Source organism: Pinus tabuliformis, chromosome J (assembly GCF_031772625.1).
Source record: "Pinus tabuliformis cultivar Carrire ecotype Pingquan chromosome J, CPIR1, whole genome shotgun sequence".
Taxonomy (NCBI): domain Eukaryota; kingdom Viridiplantae; phylum Streptophyta; class Pinopsida; order Pinales; family Pinaceae; genus Pinus; species Pinus tabuliformis.
The window spans coordinates 55065731-55083394 of NC_142295.1; the positions used below are offsets into that span (position 1 = coordinate 55065731).

At 36.6% G+C, this 17664-nt stretch overlaps 1 protein-coding gene across 1 annotated transcript; it reads left to right on the forward strand.

Annotated features, from left to right (window-relative positions):
• Positions 1 to 253: 253 nt before the first annotated feature.
• Positions 254 to 2045, forward strand: LOC149225470 (cytochrome P450 77A1-like). Its single transcript, XM_089375095.1, has one exon. The coding sequence runs from the start codon at positions 374 to 376 to the stop codon at positions 1895 to 1897; it is 1524 nt and encodes a 507-aa protein (XP_089231221.1). The 5' UTR covers positions 254 to 373; the 3' UTR covers positions 1898 to 2045.
• The last annotated feature ends 15619 nt before the right edge of the window (positions 2046 to 17664 follow it).

Sequence of the window (17664 nt, forward strand, 5' to 3'; positions counted from 1 at the left end):
TAATGTTATGTTATGTAAACATTTTGACTCGATTAAATTATTAATATTTTAGATGGAAAAGATAATATAATGTTATGTTATTTTAGTATTTTAAAATTCCAAAATTTATTAATATTTTAAGATTCTGAAATTAAATAATTATGTATAATAAAAAAAATTATAATTATAATTAATAATTATGTTAACACAGTAAAATTTATATAATATATATAATTTTTATTTGGATAGCCAAGTAAATTTGACATTTGACTCCTTGAAGGTAGTGTTGTTTTTTGTTTTGGTGAGTAATCATTTTTGGAGTTCCATCATCTTATAAGGTCGTAAAACTCTGCTCATATCAGACTGTGCACGAAACCCTTTCGTTCGAATTTCCATGGCGATTCCGTTTGGACTCAATTCGTTTCTCCAAGGTGTTTTCGTTCTCATAATTTCCTTATTCTTCCTCCGACTGGTTCTTTGGAGGAGGTGGATTCTTTGGACCTGGCGGTACAAGAACCTACCGCCAGGTCCCCCGGCATGGCCCATTGTAGGGAACCTCCTTCAGATCGGATTTTCCGGCAGCGCGTTCGAGAGATCAATGAAGAAATTCCATGAGAGGTATGGCCCAATATTCACCATCTGGTTCGGTTCCCGCCCTATGCTCATGATTGCCGGCCGCGAGCTTTCTCACGAGGCTCTCTTACAGAAGGGCGCCGTCTTCGCTGACCGCCCGCCAACCGTTTCGGCGGCGAAAATGTTCGACCTCAAACAGCACAGCGTCCTCTCGGCTGCATACGGGCCACTGTGGCGGACCCTTCGCAGAAATCTGGTTAACGAAACCCTGAGCCCTTCGGCGATAAAAGTCTTCCGCGAGGTGAGGGAATGGAGTATAGGCCGTCTGGTGGAAAATCTTAGGAACGAAGCGGCTCGCAGCGGGGGAGCAGTTAGCGTCGTGGAGCAGTTTCGGACCGCGCTCTTCTGCATCGTCATGTGGATGTGCTTCGGCAACAAGCCGGAGGAGGACACGCTGTTATCCGTACAGGGTATCATACGGGAGGTCTCCCTGATCGGCAGAGCTATGGACGAAGTCTTACCAATTCCGGAGTTCTTCTACCGGCGGCGCCGAGCGTGGATGGCAGAGATCCGTCGGAGGCAGAGGCAAGCCCTGCTTGCCCTCGTCAACCGGCGCTGCGGTGTGTCGCCTCTGGCCGGCTGTGCGTACGTGGATACGTTGCTCCATCTGACAGTGGACGACGGCCAAAGCCTCGACGACGACGATCTTGTCGCGCTGTGCACGGAATTCATCCTTGCCGGCACTGACACGACCACGACGTCGCTGCAGTGGTTGATGGCGAATCTGGTGATCCGTCAAGATGTACAGGCGAGACTATACGATGAGATCGTCGGCGTCACTGGGAGGAAGAAACCGGTAGAAGAAGACGACCTGCAGCGGATGCCTTATCTGCAGGCCGTCGTGATGGAAAGCCTGAGACGCCACCCTCCCGTTCCCTTCGTCTTCCCCCACGCTGTCACCCGTCCCTGCGAGCTTGCCGGCTACGAGGTCCCTACAGATGCGACCGTCAATTTCTACGTTGCGGGTATGGGGATGGATCCCGGAATGTGGCAAAACCCTTGGCAGTTCAGGCCGGAGAGGTTTGCAGATGAGGGTGTGGAAGTGGATTTGATGGGGTCGAAGGAGATAAAGATGATGCCTTTCGGCGCAGGGCGGAGGATATGTCCGGGTTTAGGGATGGCTATGCTCCATTTAAATCTCATCGTTGCCCGACTTGTTCAGGAATTCGCGTGGGAATGTAAGCCGGGGGAGACAGTTGATCTGTCAGAGACGCCGGAACTCACTACGGCTATGAAATATCCTCTGCAGGCGGTCATAAAGGAGAGGGTGAGCATCCATAATTGACTGGCGGAAGCCTGCGAGGGATTTCCGACTGAAAACTGAGTCTCGCAAACAATTGCCCTCGCGGAACTTACTATATAAATAAACTGTATTAAAATGGTATGCTTTTTTAGAAAGATCTTTCCATGTATACATGTATATATATATATGACAAATTTAATGTTTAATATGATTGAAACTTTATATGTATGATTCAAACCTGATACAGTTAAGAATTCTTCCATGGTAAATTGCGACTCTCTTTCAAATTTAACCAGCTTTGGTTTTTGTAAGGAGCGTGGTGGAAAATCCTACGGGTTTTACTCATTCTATACCCTTTCTCATCTTTTATTTTTTTCTTTTTCGGTCCTAAATTTGAAGTGGGAAGTTGAATATTGTCTTGTAAATATCTTGGTGGATTATTTATATTGATGGGCAATAATAAGAGTAACCTGAATTAAAATGGTCTCTTTACTAAATATCTTTCAGTGTATATGACAAAATTATTTAATAGTATTGAAACTTTATATGTATGATTTTTTAAGTTGGGTGAACGATTTATATGGATTGAAGAGTTCGAATGTTGTGGACGTGAAAATTTAATTTAATTATAATTTTATTTTAGTTTATTTTATTATTATTAATATATATATATATATATAAAAGAAAATTGCAATTTCCTATTAATAGAAATAGAAAGTTGCTTATAGAAAGTTACATAAGTGTATTTGGTGTTGTTTTTAAAGATTATCTATATATACTTAAAGTGTTTATTGTAGTCTAGTTACCAAAAATAACATTCACCGAGATATGTTGAATATCTTTTTTTTATATTTTTTCTTTGTACTTTATGCTAAATCTCAAAATTTGGAGTGGTCATTACCATTGCTAATTCTTCTTCTTCTAATTTTGCCGGCACTTCCTTGTCCAAGTTGGAGCTCTCCCAAACATGTGTTCCCTTTATTCCAACCACTCCTTGGTTGTTTTCATATTCCTCATGCTAATTTCCAGGATTTTAGATCATTGCTAGATAGTGGCTTTCTCATCATGTTTGGCAAGATTCACATGCTTCTTTTTGCCCTCCACTTGGGAGCTTTGTTGATTCTATTCTTCTACTTGTTGATGGCTTTAGTTCATTTTTGGCTTGAGGGCACCACTTGTGCAGGTGCCATGTCTAATGGTAATTCCAACACCTAAAAGCGGTATTTTCAAAATCTAACCACCAAATCAGGTGGATCCAATCTAGTAGACCTCTGCTAGGTCTATCTTCATGCGGTAAAAGGTAAAAACACTTTTTTCCTTTCTTTCTCAATCCATCTTCATAAATCTCTCCAATGAATTTTCAATTCCTTCTAAAACTTGTGGTACCAAAAAGGAAGAGAGAGATTATATAACTTACCCATATCGACATATTCATAACCACCATTGTTGCCGCATCAAAAAATGGAAATCATGGAGTTACGAAGTGTAGTGTAGTGTCCCAAATAATTTTTTTGAAATCTTGCTTCAAAATTTATGTCATTAATTTTACAAATTGAAATCATAAGATTAATAGGAAAATAGAAAATATGAACTGCAACTGGAATGCACATGCAATAGAACTCAGCCTTATTTTATTAATATAGAAAATTGTGGTACAAAAACTGGAAATAGCTGTGGTAATGGCCTCAAAAGATATTTGCTACAACACTAAATCTACCACCAAAATAGTTGAACTGCTAAGCACAACTTGTGAATTTTGGATGAATTCACCAAGGGAAGAGTTGGGTGTTTTCTCACTCTCACTGAATCACCCAAGGGTTGTTGAACTGCTAAGCACAACCTATGAATTTTGGATGAATCCACCAAGGGAAGAGTTGGCTGTTTTCTCACTCTCACTGAATCACCCAAGGGTTTTCGTCCTGTGGCTACTGGTGAAGATGGGAACTCCCGATTCTCCAAACCCCTCCACAAGAAAGAAAAATCAACTCCAAGATGTATCCAAATTGTCTCCTCCTCCTCTTTTATAAATTCGATGGATGGATCTCGAAGCCTCTAGAAGCATCTTATTATATTATTTTACTATTATTCTAGAAGCTCCTATATTGAATTTGTCTTAAGTGACTTTTAGTTTTATTTTATTTCACTTAAGTCACTTTTGGCCTTTTTCCTCTAATTAATTATTTTTCCTTAACTAAATGACTAAATAAAGTCATTTTTAATCAGGGAAAATGGTAAATCTACCACCATACTCTCTCTAGCCACTAGAAGTCACTTCTCATCATCCCATCCTATATATCCTCTCATTTTGGTTCCAACAAGCTATTAAACTAAGGTATTCCATCAACTATTTCTCCTGGAACGCCACCTCAAGTGAAATTAATTAAATTAAACTCAATAATAACCCTATTTTTTGAAAGTTGTCATAATGAAACGGAACGAAAAACAAGTTGTGCAAATGATAGAATATTTTGATCGAATTCCATCAGATCCCATAAAAACTCCTCAAAACTCCCACGGAACCCTTGATGACACAAACCTACTCCCATGACTTGGCCATCTTGTGCCCTGAAAATCCACCCTAGTTGTACTATAGAGGAAAATAAAAATGGGGACATGACAAATCCTCCAAGCCCAAGATTGTTTTCCCTCAAGCAATTTGTATCTGCCCACCCGAGGGGCATTTGTAAACTAATACTAGGACCCCAAATGAACCATCGTACCATACCATGCCTCCAAGCTAACAAAACATGAATGGATCCCTTAATACCCAGATTCCAAACAAATCTCCGACTCAATCCCCCATCCATGGATCCACCTGGATCCCAAAACCACCATAACCAATCATCCTCATCCATCCTCCATGGCTCGAGTTGTGCACTGGCTCTGACCATATATGCTACTCCACCGGTAGAATACCAACTCATCACCTCTTTCCAGTTCAACCCCTCGCATAATCAAGGTCAATCCTACTATGTTGATGTTGTGCTAGGATGCTAATGAGATGATAGCCTACATCCCACTGTCAATTGAAACATAATTTCTCTCGCTGCATTATGTCCCTGAATAAAAATATTGCTCCATTAATAAGATACCAACTCATGATCTCTCGCTAGTCCATCCTATGGGGGGGATTGAATGCATGGGCTATTGCTCGTTAAAAAAGTCTACTATGATGATGTTGGTCCATGCTCAACTCATGTTGCTTTGTCCAGTCAATCAACAAGCTCTGTCCAAGAAACCTGACCCCTCTCTCTATAATGGCCAAGAGTGGAAAATCTGTGTCGCAAGACCTATCTAGGTACTCATGGAAAGGGTTTCTTTGAAACTCCCAAGTGTACTCCTCTTGCTGCCTCACTAGGACCCTCAATCACCCCTCAACATTAAACAAATTGTCTGCTGACTCATCACACACCCTTATAAGATCCTCAATTTTACTATCTTGATTTAAGATGGTGCCTAAGACTATCCGGATCTTCTGTTTCAATGCCATAAGATTTTTGCTTAAATGGTCAATCTTCTCCTAGTGGCTACTAACTGAAAGTGCAACAATTATGTCGGTTTATTGTGCATATGTTTTCTCCTCATCAATGGTCGGTCTAAAATATGGTTAGTTATCCTATTCTATCATGGGCTCAGCATAAACCTCCAACTAGCTCTTAACAAAAGGCTCATCATGCATATTATGCATAACATCCTCCTCAACTGACTCATGATCCTCTATGTGCTCTCCATGTTGAATCATCACTGATGACTCATCACCCTAAATGTCTCCCATAGGATCCACTGACTGCTCATCATACACATAAAAATATAAATTTGGCCTGATGTCAATAGCTCCACATGACTGCTCATGCCCCCCATAGGAATCCTCGTATGACCCCATGGAATCATCCAAAGAATAATCCTCATCCTGAAATTTGGAAGGAATCTCTTCTTGCTCTACCCCTATCATCTCCTTGGTGTTCTCAAACATGAACGGTCAAGTCCCCAAGGTTCCTTACAAATCAAGTAAAGACACTTCCTCCTCAACTCATTCTTAATGCATGGTTGGTCACTGCCATTCCTCTGCAACTCCTCCTGGGTCAATTATCTCCTGCACTAATCAATGTTCAGCCTAACCAACCTTTCGGCTAGTTCATACGCAGCATGTGAGACCAATTGTTCTCTCCTCCAAATGGCAAACAATCTAAACTGCAACCTCCTACAAATGGTATCATGACCTCCCATACATGAGGAAAAAATGGACTACATGTGTGTTATGACTGTGTCAGGATGATGTTTTGTAATGATGAAGAAGCATTGGAAAATTTGCAGGATCGAGTCGTCACACTCCATTTCAAACATGAGCTCATAAGATCTAACTAAGGCCATGACTTCTAGCATATCTAACCTCTTCCCAAAGGTATGGCCCTCACTGTTATCCAAATCCTGAAAGGTCTCCACTATCAACCTGAAGACTCTCCTCATAATGTCATTATTGTAAGGGGGTATAGGTGCAGCCAACATCATGATACTACTGAGACAAGAGGCAACTAGAAGTTTGACTCATATACAAGGGTGCTCCAAATACTTGTGTTGTACTAAGGCAAGCATGAATAGTTTTAGAGCCCAATTCAAGTTCTTCCCATCTAATTGATCCACCTTGGAGAGGAATGAAGCAAGTTCTTCTAATTTGAGTAGGGATTTTACTGTAACCCCCATGAATTTCAAATATGTCCCAACTGCATATATTTTTGTTCTGATCTCATACTCTTTCTATGGATGTTGTTGTAGCATAGTAAGTATCACCTTGCAAAAGGATATGTTTATTTTTGTTGCTAATTTATAAAGGGAATTTATGAAGGTTTGATCCATGTTTTAGTTCAATAATGACAAGGACATCAAACTGGAATACCTTATCCACTCAATATACCAACAATAAACTTTTGATTACATGGCGAAATGACTCAATACATAGACCTCTCACATCAAGACATACTCGTCCCTTAAGGGTCACACTAAAAAATTACATAGAGGTCGAAATATAATATGAACACCTCATGTAGACTCGCCATACTCTCTCACTAACTTAACAAATATTAAAAACTTTCTTTGTAAAATTTTAACAAACAATTAGGAAGAAATACTTTTGTCAAACACTTTGTAGATAAAGTGGAAATACTTGCAACATAAATAAGTATGAGAGGAAAATGCTTAAGAGAATTATAATTCTCAAATGAATTCGATACCGCACTACATGCATGTAAAACCAAGGTGAAATGAAGCAGACCCAAATGATGGAAATGGCCCAAACAGGTAGCATGCATTGCCCAAAAAATGTTGTTGTTGCTGCGGAAGAAGAATTGAACTTTTTGGCCTCAAAATTTCTCAAAATTCTGAAAAAATAACTTGGATCTCCTCACACCAAAACCATAAAAACCCAGAAATGGTTTGGGTTAACTCAAAGCTGAGATCAAGCCCACTAAGTGATGTGATTTACCTAGTTTACCAATAAAACAAATTGTCTAAGGAATGTTGATTTATAGCCTGAATACTACTTGGAAAATTCTAAAATTTTAACCATGAACTCCTCTCATAAAACGCAGAAAAATCTTGGGAAGATTTCAGTTTCTCCAGAAAGCCCCAATTTTGTGTAAGTTTCTCACTACCAACAAAATATAAAATTTTCTTTGATGTAATTTTTCAAACAATTTATGAGTAGACATTTCTTCAAACAATTTGAGAGCAAGATTATAAACTTCAAGGGAAATATTAATCTGATAAAAAAAATGCCAATAATATATCAAATCAAGAACCTTGGTATTCTCCACAATATTACCCAACAACTAGTGACTGCTCATCACATAAAATTTTGACTCGAGCAATAAATAAATTAGCTCAGCCTTTGAAATGATAATCTTAGCCTCCTTATCAGAATAATTAATTCATCCATCAAGAATTGATGATTAAAATCAACCCTAATAAATAAATTAGATCCTACAAATAAACCAGGATTTGGAAAATAAAGTTGGCTCCAATAGATAAATCTAGCTCCAATAATTAAAGTAGCCTCTAAATAAATCCAACTACTGCAAAATATTTCGACCCAACAAGAGAAATTTTGCCCAGCAAGAGAAATTTGGCACTGTAAGATAAACTCAAACTAATAAAATAATTTTGAGCCATTAAGAGAAATTAGCCACAACAAAATAATTTTGGCATAGCATAATAATCTCAGTGCACAAAGATAAATTCGACCCTGCAAAAATAATTTTGGCCCAGCAAAATAATTTCAGCCCAAGAAAATGAACTTGGCTTCACAAAATAAATTTCGCCCAAAAAAATACACAAATCTGGCTCTACAAATATGTGTCACTTTGGCACTTGTGAATCACTAGAAATTCACCTACAATAATTATTCTCGAGAAAATGGATTAAGAAATTTAACCCATGAACAATAATTTCTTATTTCTCGAGCAAAATATATTTTACTACAACAAAATCACAACTTCGACAAATAGAATAATCTAATCTTGCTTCCTCCAGAAATTAAAAATAAAAATAAAAAAAATTGGCACCCCAAATATAAAACCTCGAAAAATCTACAATCAAAACCCTTGATCTTCATCTTTCAAAAATAAACCATGAATTGATTTGCAATAAAACCCTCATGCTGGCAGGAAAAGAAGCTATTATACCACTGTAATATTCCAAATATTTTTTTTTGCAGAAAAAATTTCTTCAAAATTTATCTTGTTAATTTCACAAATTGAAACCATAACATTAATAGAAAAATAGAAAATATGAACTGCAACTAAAAAATGATAGAACGCACATGCAGTAGAACTCAACCTTATTTTATTAATATGGAAATTATGGTACAAAAAATAGAAATGGATGAGGTAATGGCCTCAAAAGATATATGCTAGAACATTGAATCGACCACCAAAATAGTAGAATTGCTAAGCACAACCTGTGAATTCTAGATGAATTCACCAAGGGAAGAGTTGGGTGCTCACTCACAGTTACTGAATCACCCAAGCGTTTCCATCCTGGGGCTACTGCTGAATTTGGGAACTCTCATTTCTCCAAACCTCTCCATAACAAAGAAAACTCAACTCCAAGATGTCTCCAAGTTATCTCCTCCTCTTCTTTTATAAATTTGATGGATAGATCTCAAAACCTCTAGAAGCATCTTAATTTCTTCTTTTACTATTATTCTACAAGCTCCTCCATTGAATTTATCTTAAGTGACTTTTTGTTTATTTTATTTCACGTAAGTCACTTTTGGCCTTTTTCCTCCAATTAATTATTTTTCCTTAATTAAATAACTAACTAAGCCATTTTTAATCAGGGAAAATGGTAAATCTGCCACCATCTTCTCTCTAACCACTGGAAGTCAATTCTCATCATCACATCTTGTAGATCTTCTGATTCTAGTACCAACGAGCTATTACACTAAGTTATTCCATCAAATGTTTTTCCTGGAATACCACCTCAAGCGAAATTAATTAAGTTAGGCTCAATAATAACCCTATTTTTCAAAATTTGTTGGAGTGCAACAAAGAAAAAAATAAGTTTTGTAGATGATAGAATATTCCAAGCGAATGCCATCGAATCCCATAAAAAATCCTCAAAACTCTCTTGGAACCCTTGATGACATAAACTTTCTCCTATGACCTCGCCATCCCGTACCTTGGAAATCCAACTTGGTTATACTATCGAGGAAAATAAAAATGGGGATATGACAAAGAGACTCGCCCTTCCCAAAACCATTGTCCCTCATTTATGGTGTATTCTAGAAATTTGATTGTTAAATTGAACCACAAAATCCCCCTTCACATAGGTATATATCACAATTGTTGGTTCAGTTGAGGAAGATCCAGTGATGTATATCTTAAGACTTAGTCCATAAGCCTTTAAATATGCATATAAGAGCTATGACTTGGAGAATCGTAAAAAAATCACTCCTAGAAATTTAACTGACAAATGTAGTGCTTTCTACATTTTCTCAACTAGGTAAGGACCTGGGATTGTCAGATTTGGTGTTTTTCTATCTAGTATGGCATCTTTCCCTTTCACTGCAACATTAAAATAACTTGGACCCTTGGCAACAAAAGTTGATCTAGGTGGAATACTCATTCCTAGAGCTCCACCCCAGAACCTCAAATTTATAATGATTGTTGAATTATGTTCGATGTTGTAATATTTAAATTTGATGATGTCTTGCAATGATTTACCCTCATAAATTAGTTTTATAATGGCTGGTATATCCAATTTTTTATGCATCTTCTTTTCTATATCTGTTACTAGATCCACTAATCGAGCCCCTATAAGGATTGGTTGTCTGTTTAGGGTCTTCAAAAAAAATTGAAAACCTTCCTCATAATCCAATTTTGAATCCTAAAGATCATGGATCTATTTTGAATACATAGGGGCCCATATCATAGATCTAGGGTGGATTTGTTTCAAACTCTGTTTACCCGATCCATCAATTATCCATAAAAAAGAGTAATTCAATACCTGAGCTTCTATAAAAAAGTGAAAAAGCACGAAATCAGGCATACAACCATGGACCCAAATCATAGATTAAGCTATTCACCAGTGTTTGGGTGGAGATCCAATGCAATGCCACCGAATCTATGAAATCTAGCTACAGAAGGAGGTCATAGCATAGCCCACCATCTTACACCACAATTAAGAGTCGAAGCTCAATGGTGATTTAAAAGGAAAAGTTTCCTACAAATATCCAACCACTATAACCCACCAAATTTTTCTGAAACTCTCCAAAGACCCCACCATCATATTCCATAGAGTAGAATTGGAGCTCAAAAAGTATACAACAAAATGGAAGCCTGCACAAACCCTAGTCATTGCAAATCTTGACTTCATATGACACTTGTTCATATGAATAAAAGCTTCCTTGTGCAATAATATATATAGAAGAAAAGATAGATCAACAAATTCAAAATCAACCTCTTCAAGGGGGAAACCTCCCTTACATTACACAAATCAACAATTCTTGGATGATACAATTGTCAAAACCTCCTTTCTATATATAGGAATCTAACAGGTCACAATATAATCAAAGTCGAGAGAAAAATAATAATATAAGGGCACAACAATAACAATAATGGGCTTCTATGGGGCACAATAATAACAATATGGGGACAATAGGGGCATAAAAATAACAATAAGGGCTACAATGACAATAGTAATGGGGGAATCACTAGTATTATAGGGACCTAACATGCCCCTCTCCTTCAAAAAAGTGTTGTTCTCAATGCTTGAGTAGTTCTAGATGCTTCTGTATAAAATTCTCACCCTCCCATGTAGAATCTTCAGTGGATAAGTTCTTCCACTTGATGAGATACTCTGAAATTGATAAATTCGTAGATATCAAGTTCTTGTTTCTATGACTGCTTCAGGTTCCAATATGATTTTTCCTTCCTCGTCAAGTTCTGGCAATATTGTTTGAACTGGGAGTTTGTCACCTATAACCTTCTTTAAGCATGAAACTTGGAAAAATTGCAAGAAGCTCCAATTTGTATTCCATAGTACTAATCTTTTGCAACATCTTGTACGTACCATAATACTTTGGTGATAATTCATCATCCTTCTTAGTTTGCTTGAGGGACATTTGTTTATATGGATGTATCTGTAGGAATACCCAGTCACCTACATCAAATCTTCTTTCACTACGATGTTGATCTGCCTATTGTTTCATTCTATTATGTACCAAAGTGAGGTTATCCTTTAAGAGTTGGGGAACGTGTTGTTGATGCTCGATGTGATCTTCCACTGCTTAAACCTTAGAATTTTCTCTTAAATGTGATGTGATGGATGGTGGATGATATCCATAAAGTTCCATAAATGGGGTCATTTTTGTTGCAGTATGGAAGGAAGTGTTATACCACCATTTAGCTAGAGGTAACAATTTGACCCATTGTGTCTATTTATCAGATACAAAGCAACGAAGATATCCTTCCAAACATTTGTTGACTATCTCAATTTGTCCATCAGATTGAGGATGATAAGATGAGCTATGAGCTAACTGAGTACCAAGACAAGAAAATAATTTTGTCCAAAAATTTCTAGTGAAAATGGGATCTCTATTGCTTACAATAATATTTGGGTTTCCATGTAGCTTTTGAATTGTTTCCATAAATGCAGTAGAAATTGTACTTGCTTTAAATGGATGCGATAATGCACAAAAGTGTGCATACTTGGTAATTATGTCAACTACCACCATGATGACACTCTTTCCTTTGGACTTGGGTAAACTTGTGATAAAAGCCATTAAAACCTCCTCCCAACGTTGGTTTGGAATGGATAAATGTTTTAATAGACCCGGGGTCTTAATTTTTTCAACTTTATTTTGTTGGCAAACAAAACATTCCACCACAAACTTTTGAATATCCAATTTATGGTCATCCCAAAAAAATTCCTTCTTAACTCTGTGGTAAGTTTTTAAAAATCCTGAGTGCCCTCCTAAGGGAGAAGTGTGCAATTCCATAAGAATCTTTTGTTTGAGTTGAGAATTATTACATAGGTATAAGCGATCTTTGTACCATAATGAATCATTTTTCAAGCTAAATGTGTTAGATGTACTGGGATCTTGTTGTAACTTTTGAATAAGTTCCCACACTTCTTCTTCATTCTTCCATTCATCCCTTGCTTCGTTTATCCAATCCGGTTGGATAATAGAAATGGGGCAAAGCAATTCTTCCACATCCTCATCCTTTCTTGAGAGTGCATCTGCCACAACATTTTTCTTCCATTTTTTGTAGATGATTTCCAAGTCATAACCCAACATCTTTGTGACCCATTTTTGTTGCTCTTCTAAAGATAATCTTTGTTTTAAAAATTATTTAAGACTATCATGATCCGTTTTTACCTTGAAGTGTCTTCCCATTAGGTAGGGTCGCCATTTCTTAAGTACATGTAGTATTGCCAACATTTCCTTCCCTTAAATAGCTTTGTGTAAATACTTTCCCTTGATTGGACGGATTTCGAAAGAAATTGGTCTTTATTTTTTCTCTAAAACAACACTAATTCCATTTCCTTAGGCATCACATTCCACAATAAAGGTTTTTGTGAAGTCCGGCATAACTAAGACCGATGCTTGGCACATTGCCTGTTTGAGATTTTCAAAGGCTTTTGTTGCTTCTCGAGTCCATGACAATGCATCTTTCTTCAATAATGTTGTTAAAGGTGTTGTTATTCTCCCATAATTCTTAAAAAACTTGCAATAATACCCTGTCAACCCAAGAAATCCTCGTAGATGCTTTATGGATGTGGGGATTTTCCATTCGTTAATGGATTTAATTTTTCTAAGGTCTATCTTAACACCTTCATGAGATACAATATGACCCAGATATTCCACCTCTTGTACTCCAAAGAAACATTTGGAGCTTTTTGCATATAATTGTTTCTCCTCCAATAGTTTGAGAACCCTATCAACATGTTGAACATGATCCTTCCAAGACTTGTTGTAGATTAGTATATTATCCAAAAATACTAACACAAATTTTCTAAGGAAGAGTTTGAAAATGGAATTCATCAAACCTTGAAATGTAGAAGGTGCATTCTTAAGGCCAAAAGGCATGAACAAAAATTCATAATGACCCTCATGAGTTCTAAATGTTGTTTTCAGAATGTCTTCAGTCTTCATTCTGATTTGATGATATCCTGAATGGAAATCCAACTTGGTGAAGTAAATTGATCCATGCAATTCATTCAATAAGTCATCAATGACATGAATGAGAAATTTATCTTTAATAGTGAGCTTTTTGAGCTCCCTATAATCTGGACACATGTGCCATGACCCATCCTTCTTGTGCACCAATACTACTAGAGCATAGAAAGAACTTTGACTAGGTTGAATTATACCAGCCTCTGTCATTTTTGCAACGATATGTTCAATTTCACTCTTTTGGCCATTGGGATATCTGTAAGGCCTGATGTTTGGAGGAACACTTCCTGGAATCAAATGAATAGAATGATCATGATCACTAATAGGTGGGAGGCCTTTGGGAGTCTCAAATAAATTGGAATGATTGTTCAAGACTTTTTGGAGATCTGGAGAAATAGAGGATTTCAATGTGGGAACCTCCAGTGAACATAATTGTGCAATTACACCTTGTTGTTCTTTCTTTAGAAGCTTTGTCATTCCGTTAGAGCTTATTATATTTTCTGGTTTTCCTGCAATAGCCCTTAATTCAACTTCCTTTCCTTCCAAAGAAAATTTCATGAAAAGTTCTTGAAAATTAAAAGCTATTGTACCCAAGGATTGTAGCCAGTTGACTCATAGTACCACATCAACACCACCCATAGGAATGGAAAGCATTGGAATATTCAGTACATATTCTCCCATGGATAGCTTGATATTATGGCACTTTCTAGAGAAATTAATGGTTCCTCCACTTGCAACCATCACTTGACACTCTAGTGCTAGAAATAGGAAGCAATTCAATTCCTTGGCTATCTTACAATGAATATAATTATGGGTACTACCTGAATCAATCAACACTATTACCTTTTTCTTCTTGATATGTCATTCTATCTTGATAATTTGAGAAGTGGTAATTCCAGCCAATGCATTACAAGATATGGTCGTATCATTTCTTCTTTCTCTAGGGTTTGTTCCTAGTGTATATCTCTTCTTTTGACGTTTCCTATTCCTTTTCTTCCTCCTCTTCACAATCTATGTAAAATAATTTATTCTCAGCACACTTATAACCTTTAGTGTATTTTCTATCACAACTATAATGAAGCCCTTTTTCTCTTTTTTCTTCCAATTGTTGTGGTGTCAACCTTGTAGGTTATGGAAGGCTAGGAGCAACAACAATTCCATCTTTATAGTTGTGAGTGGTAGGTTTCCTTGTTGCCATAATTTTGCTTCCCATTCTTCTTTCCAACCTGAATGCCTTCTCCAATGAATAAGGTTCCCAAAGGTGAACCTCATGTTGAATGTTATCCTTTAAAGTCCCTATGAAGACATCAATCCTATTCTCCTATGGAATATAATTTACCCTTATATTCAATTTTTGGAAGTCCTCAATGTGCTCTACCATTGAACCCTTTTGTTTGAGATTTATCAATTGGCTAAAGAATTTTTTTCTTTTTGTAACCTTATAATGTGCTATCATTTCTTCCATAAAAATTTCCCAAGTGACAATTTGTTTACGAGAGCAAAGCCATTGATACCATACAAACTGATTTGGTTCCAAATATAAAGTTGCAATACGTACCTTTTGTGTGTTTTTAACATTATGGAGATCGAAATATTGCTCTATCTGTAGAATCCATGTTATGGGATTCTTGCCATAAAACTTCCTCATATCGATCTTTGGAACATGGTGGGTCTTCAATCCACCGTTAGAGTCCATGAAATCATAATTAACATTTATTTTGTTCTCATCATGAGTTTTCTCTATTACCTTTTCGCCATTAAGAAGCCTTTCTTGTAGCAACTTTTTCAAACCTTCCTTCAAACCTTCCACGTGTTTCTTCAAATCTTCAATGTTGTCATTATACGAATCATGATTAACATTTCTTTTGTTCTCATTAGGAAGCATTTCTTGTAGCAAATTTTTCAAACCTTCCTTCCAACCTTCCATGTCTTTCTTCCAATCTTCAATGTTGTCTTTCATACCATCTATGTCTTTCTTTAAACCATCCATATTAGCTTCTGTTACTTTTTTTGAGAGTGAAATTTGTTGCACTTGGTCTCGTAATTTAGATATATCATGTTGCATTTCTTCCTCTTCTTCATGAGTCATGCTAGAGCTTTCAGGTTGCTTACTAATTGTTTCAATTTTATTTCTTCGGGGCATCAATTAATGATAAATATTCCCTTTGAATTCTTTCAAAATAATTTTTCAAACCAAAGTTATGCAAAATTTAAAAAAAACTACACACATTTTTTCACTTTGTATGAGCTCGATATTAGATCTAATGTATCTCTGTAATTTGGGATCGCAAAGGTCTAAAATTTCGTCCTGTGGTGGCCCTCTAAGTCCTCTTTCTAACCCCATAATTCAGATCAAGATTGGATTCTCCAAGGAAGAGTTATGTCAAATCTCCCACGATGACCTGATTATAGACTAGTTCAATAGAGCGAACTTGTACGAAGTTCTACGTTTCACTGTTTTGAGCTTAGGACCTAAAAATGATACACATACATCTACAAGTCATCCTATTTCTGTAACTTCTACAAAATTACAATTTGGTTCTCAGAAAACAAGTTATGACTATTTTCCCTAGGTCACCTGTTTTAGATATAATTTGGGATCCTAGAAAAACCCTAACTTCCTTGAATCATATCTCCGAAAATTTAACGAGAAAAGATCGAAAATTCGGACCCAAGGTTCAGAGATATTTTGTCTCAAATGGGCTTGTTTTTTTGCTTCTTTATCGCAGAAAAAAGTTATAGCGTAAATTCCGCAATGACTTGTTTGGAGCAGCGAAACCTTAGAATCCAAAGCTCTGATACCAAATGTTATGCAACCAGATCATAAAATAGAATAAAATATAGATCAACATCTTCAACATCAGTCTCTTCAAGGGGGAAACCTCCTTTACATTACACAAATGAACAATTCTTGGATGATACAAATGACAAAACCTCCTTTCTATATATAAGAATCTAATGGGTCACAATATAATCAAAGCCGACATAACAATAATAATATAAGGGCACAAAAATAACAATAAGGGCTACAATGACAATAGTAATGGGGGAATCACTAGTATTATAGGGACCTAACATATGGTTCCCTATCCGCTACCCTTTTTTGACATTTACATTGATAAGCTATAAGCATATCTAGAAGCTGCATGATGCATTGGCACCAAGATCTCTGGTATGGTCATTACTCTTCTCCTTTGTGCTGACGATATTATTCTTCTAGCCAAAATTCCATACGATCACGACAAACAAAATAAAGTCCTCCATGATTATTGCTCTAAGGTGGGTATGAATGTTAACATCAACAAGACTAAAGTCATGAGAATTACATTAAAAAATATCAAATATGATGATTTCATCTCTGATAAAAATTAATTGGAGAAGGTTTCTTCATTCAAATATTTACGTATTTACATTCATCATCAAATCAATTGGAATTATAACATTGAGAAAAAATATTATTGGTAGTTGGAAAGCTTATTATTAGCTTCAAAATAATTGTAAGAAGATTGATCTCTAGGTTTGGAGTAAAAAAGATTTCTTCTTTAAGACTCTCGTTGCCCTTGTTATTTTATATGGATCTGAAGTTTTGGGTTTCGGTATATCTAGAGAATCGTGGAGGAAGATCGAGCTGATCCAAATGCAATTTACAACCTACAACCTCAATATTAAAGGTTATCTTTCTTATCTTATCCTCTTGACTGAAGCTAGTCTTTCCCCCATTAAAAGAATGCCTATGTTTTGCTATCTGATGTATAAGAAGAAGCTTTATAACATGGAAAACAAATAGGCTCCCCAAAATTACTTCTGACTCTAGCGAAATCCCCCACCTCGAGATCAAGCGGAGTTGGCACAAAGATGCTCAATCATGGCTCAATTATTGGGGGTTAAAGGAGGATATCATCTTGGAGAATAAAGATAAAATATTAAAAATAATATTACTTCCAAATTTAAGGACAAATTATGGGATGATAAGGAGCTAGAAGGGAAAAACAAGCTAAGGTATTAGAAGCAGGTTATCAACCCCACTCTTGCTGACCAAAAACATCTCGTTGTATTAACCAGTGCTAAGAAGAAAAAATGAATATTGCAAAGATAAAAACTAACTCCCATGAGCTTCATAGTGAAACTGGGTGTT

Coding starts and splice junctions, on each gene's coding strand:
- LOC149225470 (XM_089375095.1), top strand. CDS start 374: ATGGCGATTCCGTTTGGACTCAATTCGTTTCTCCAAGGTGTTTTCGTT.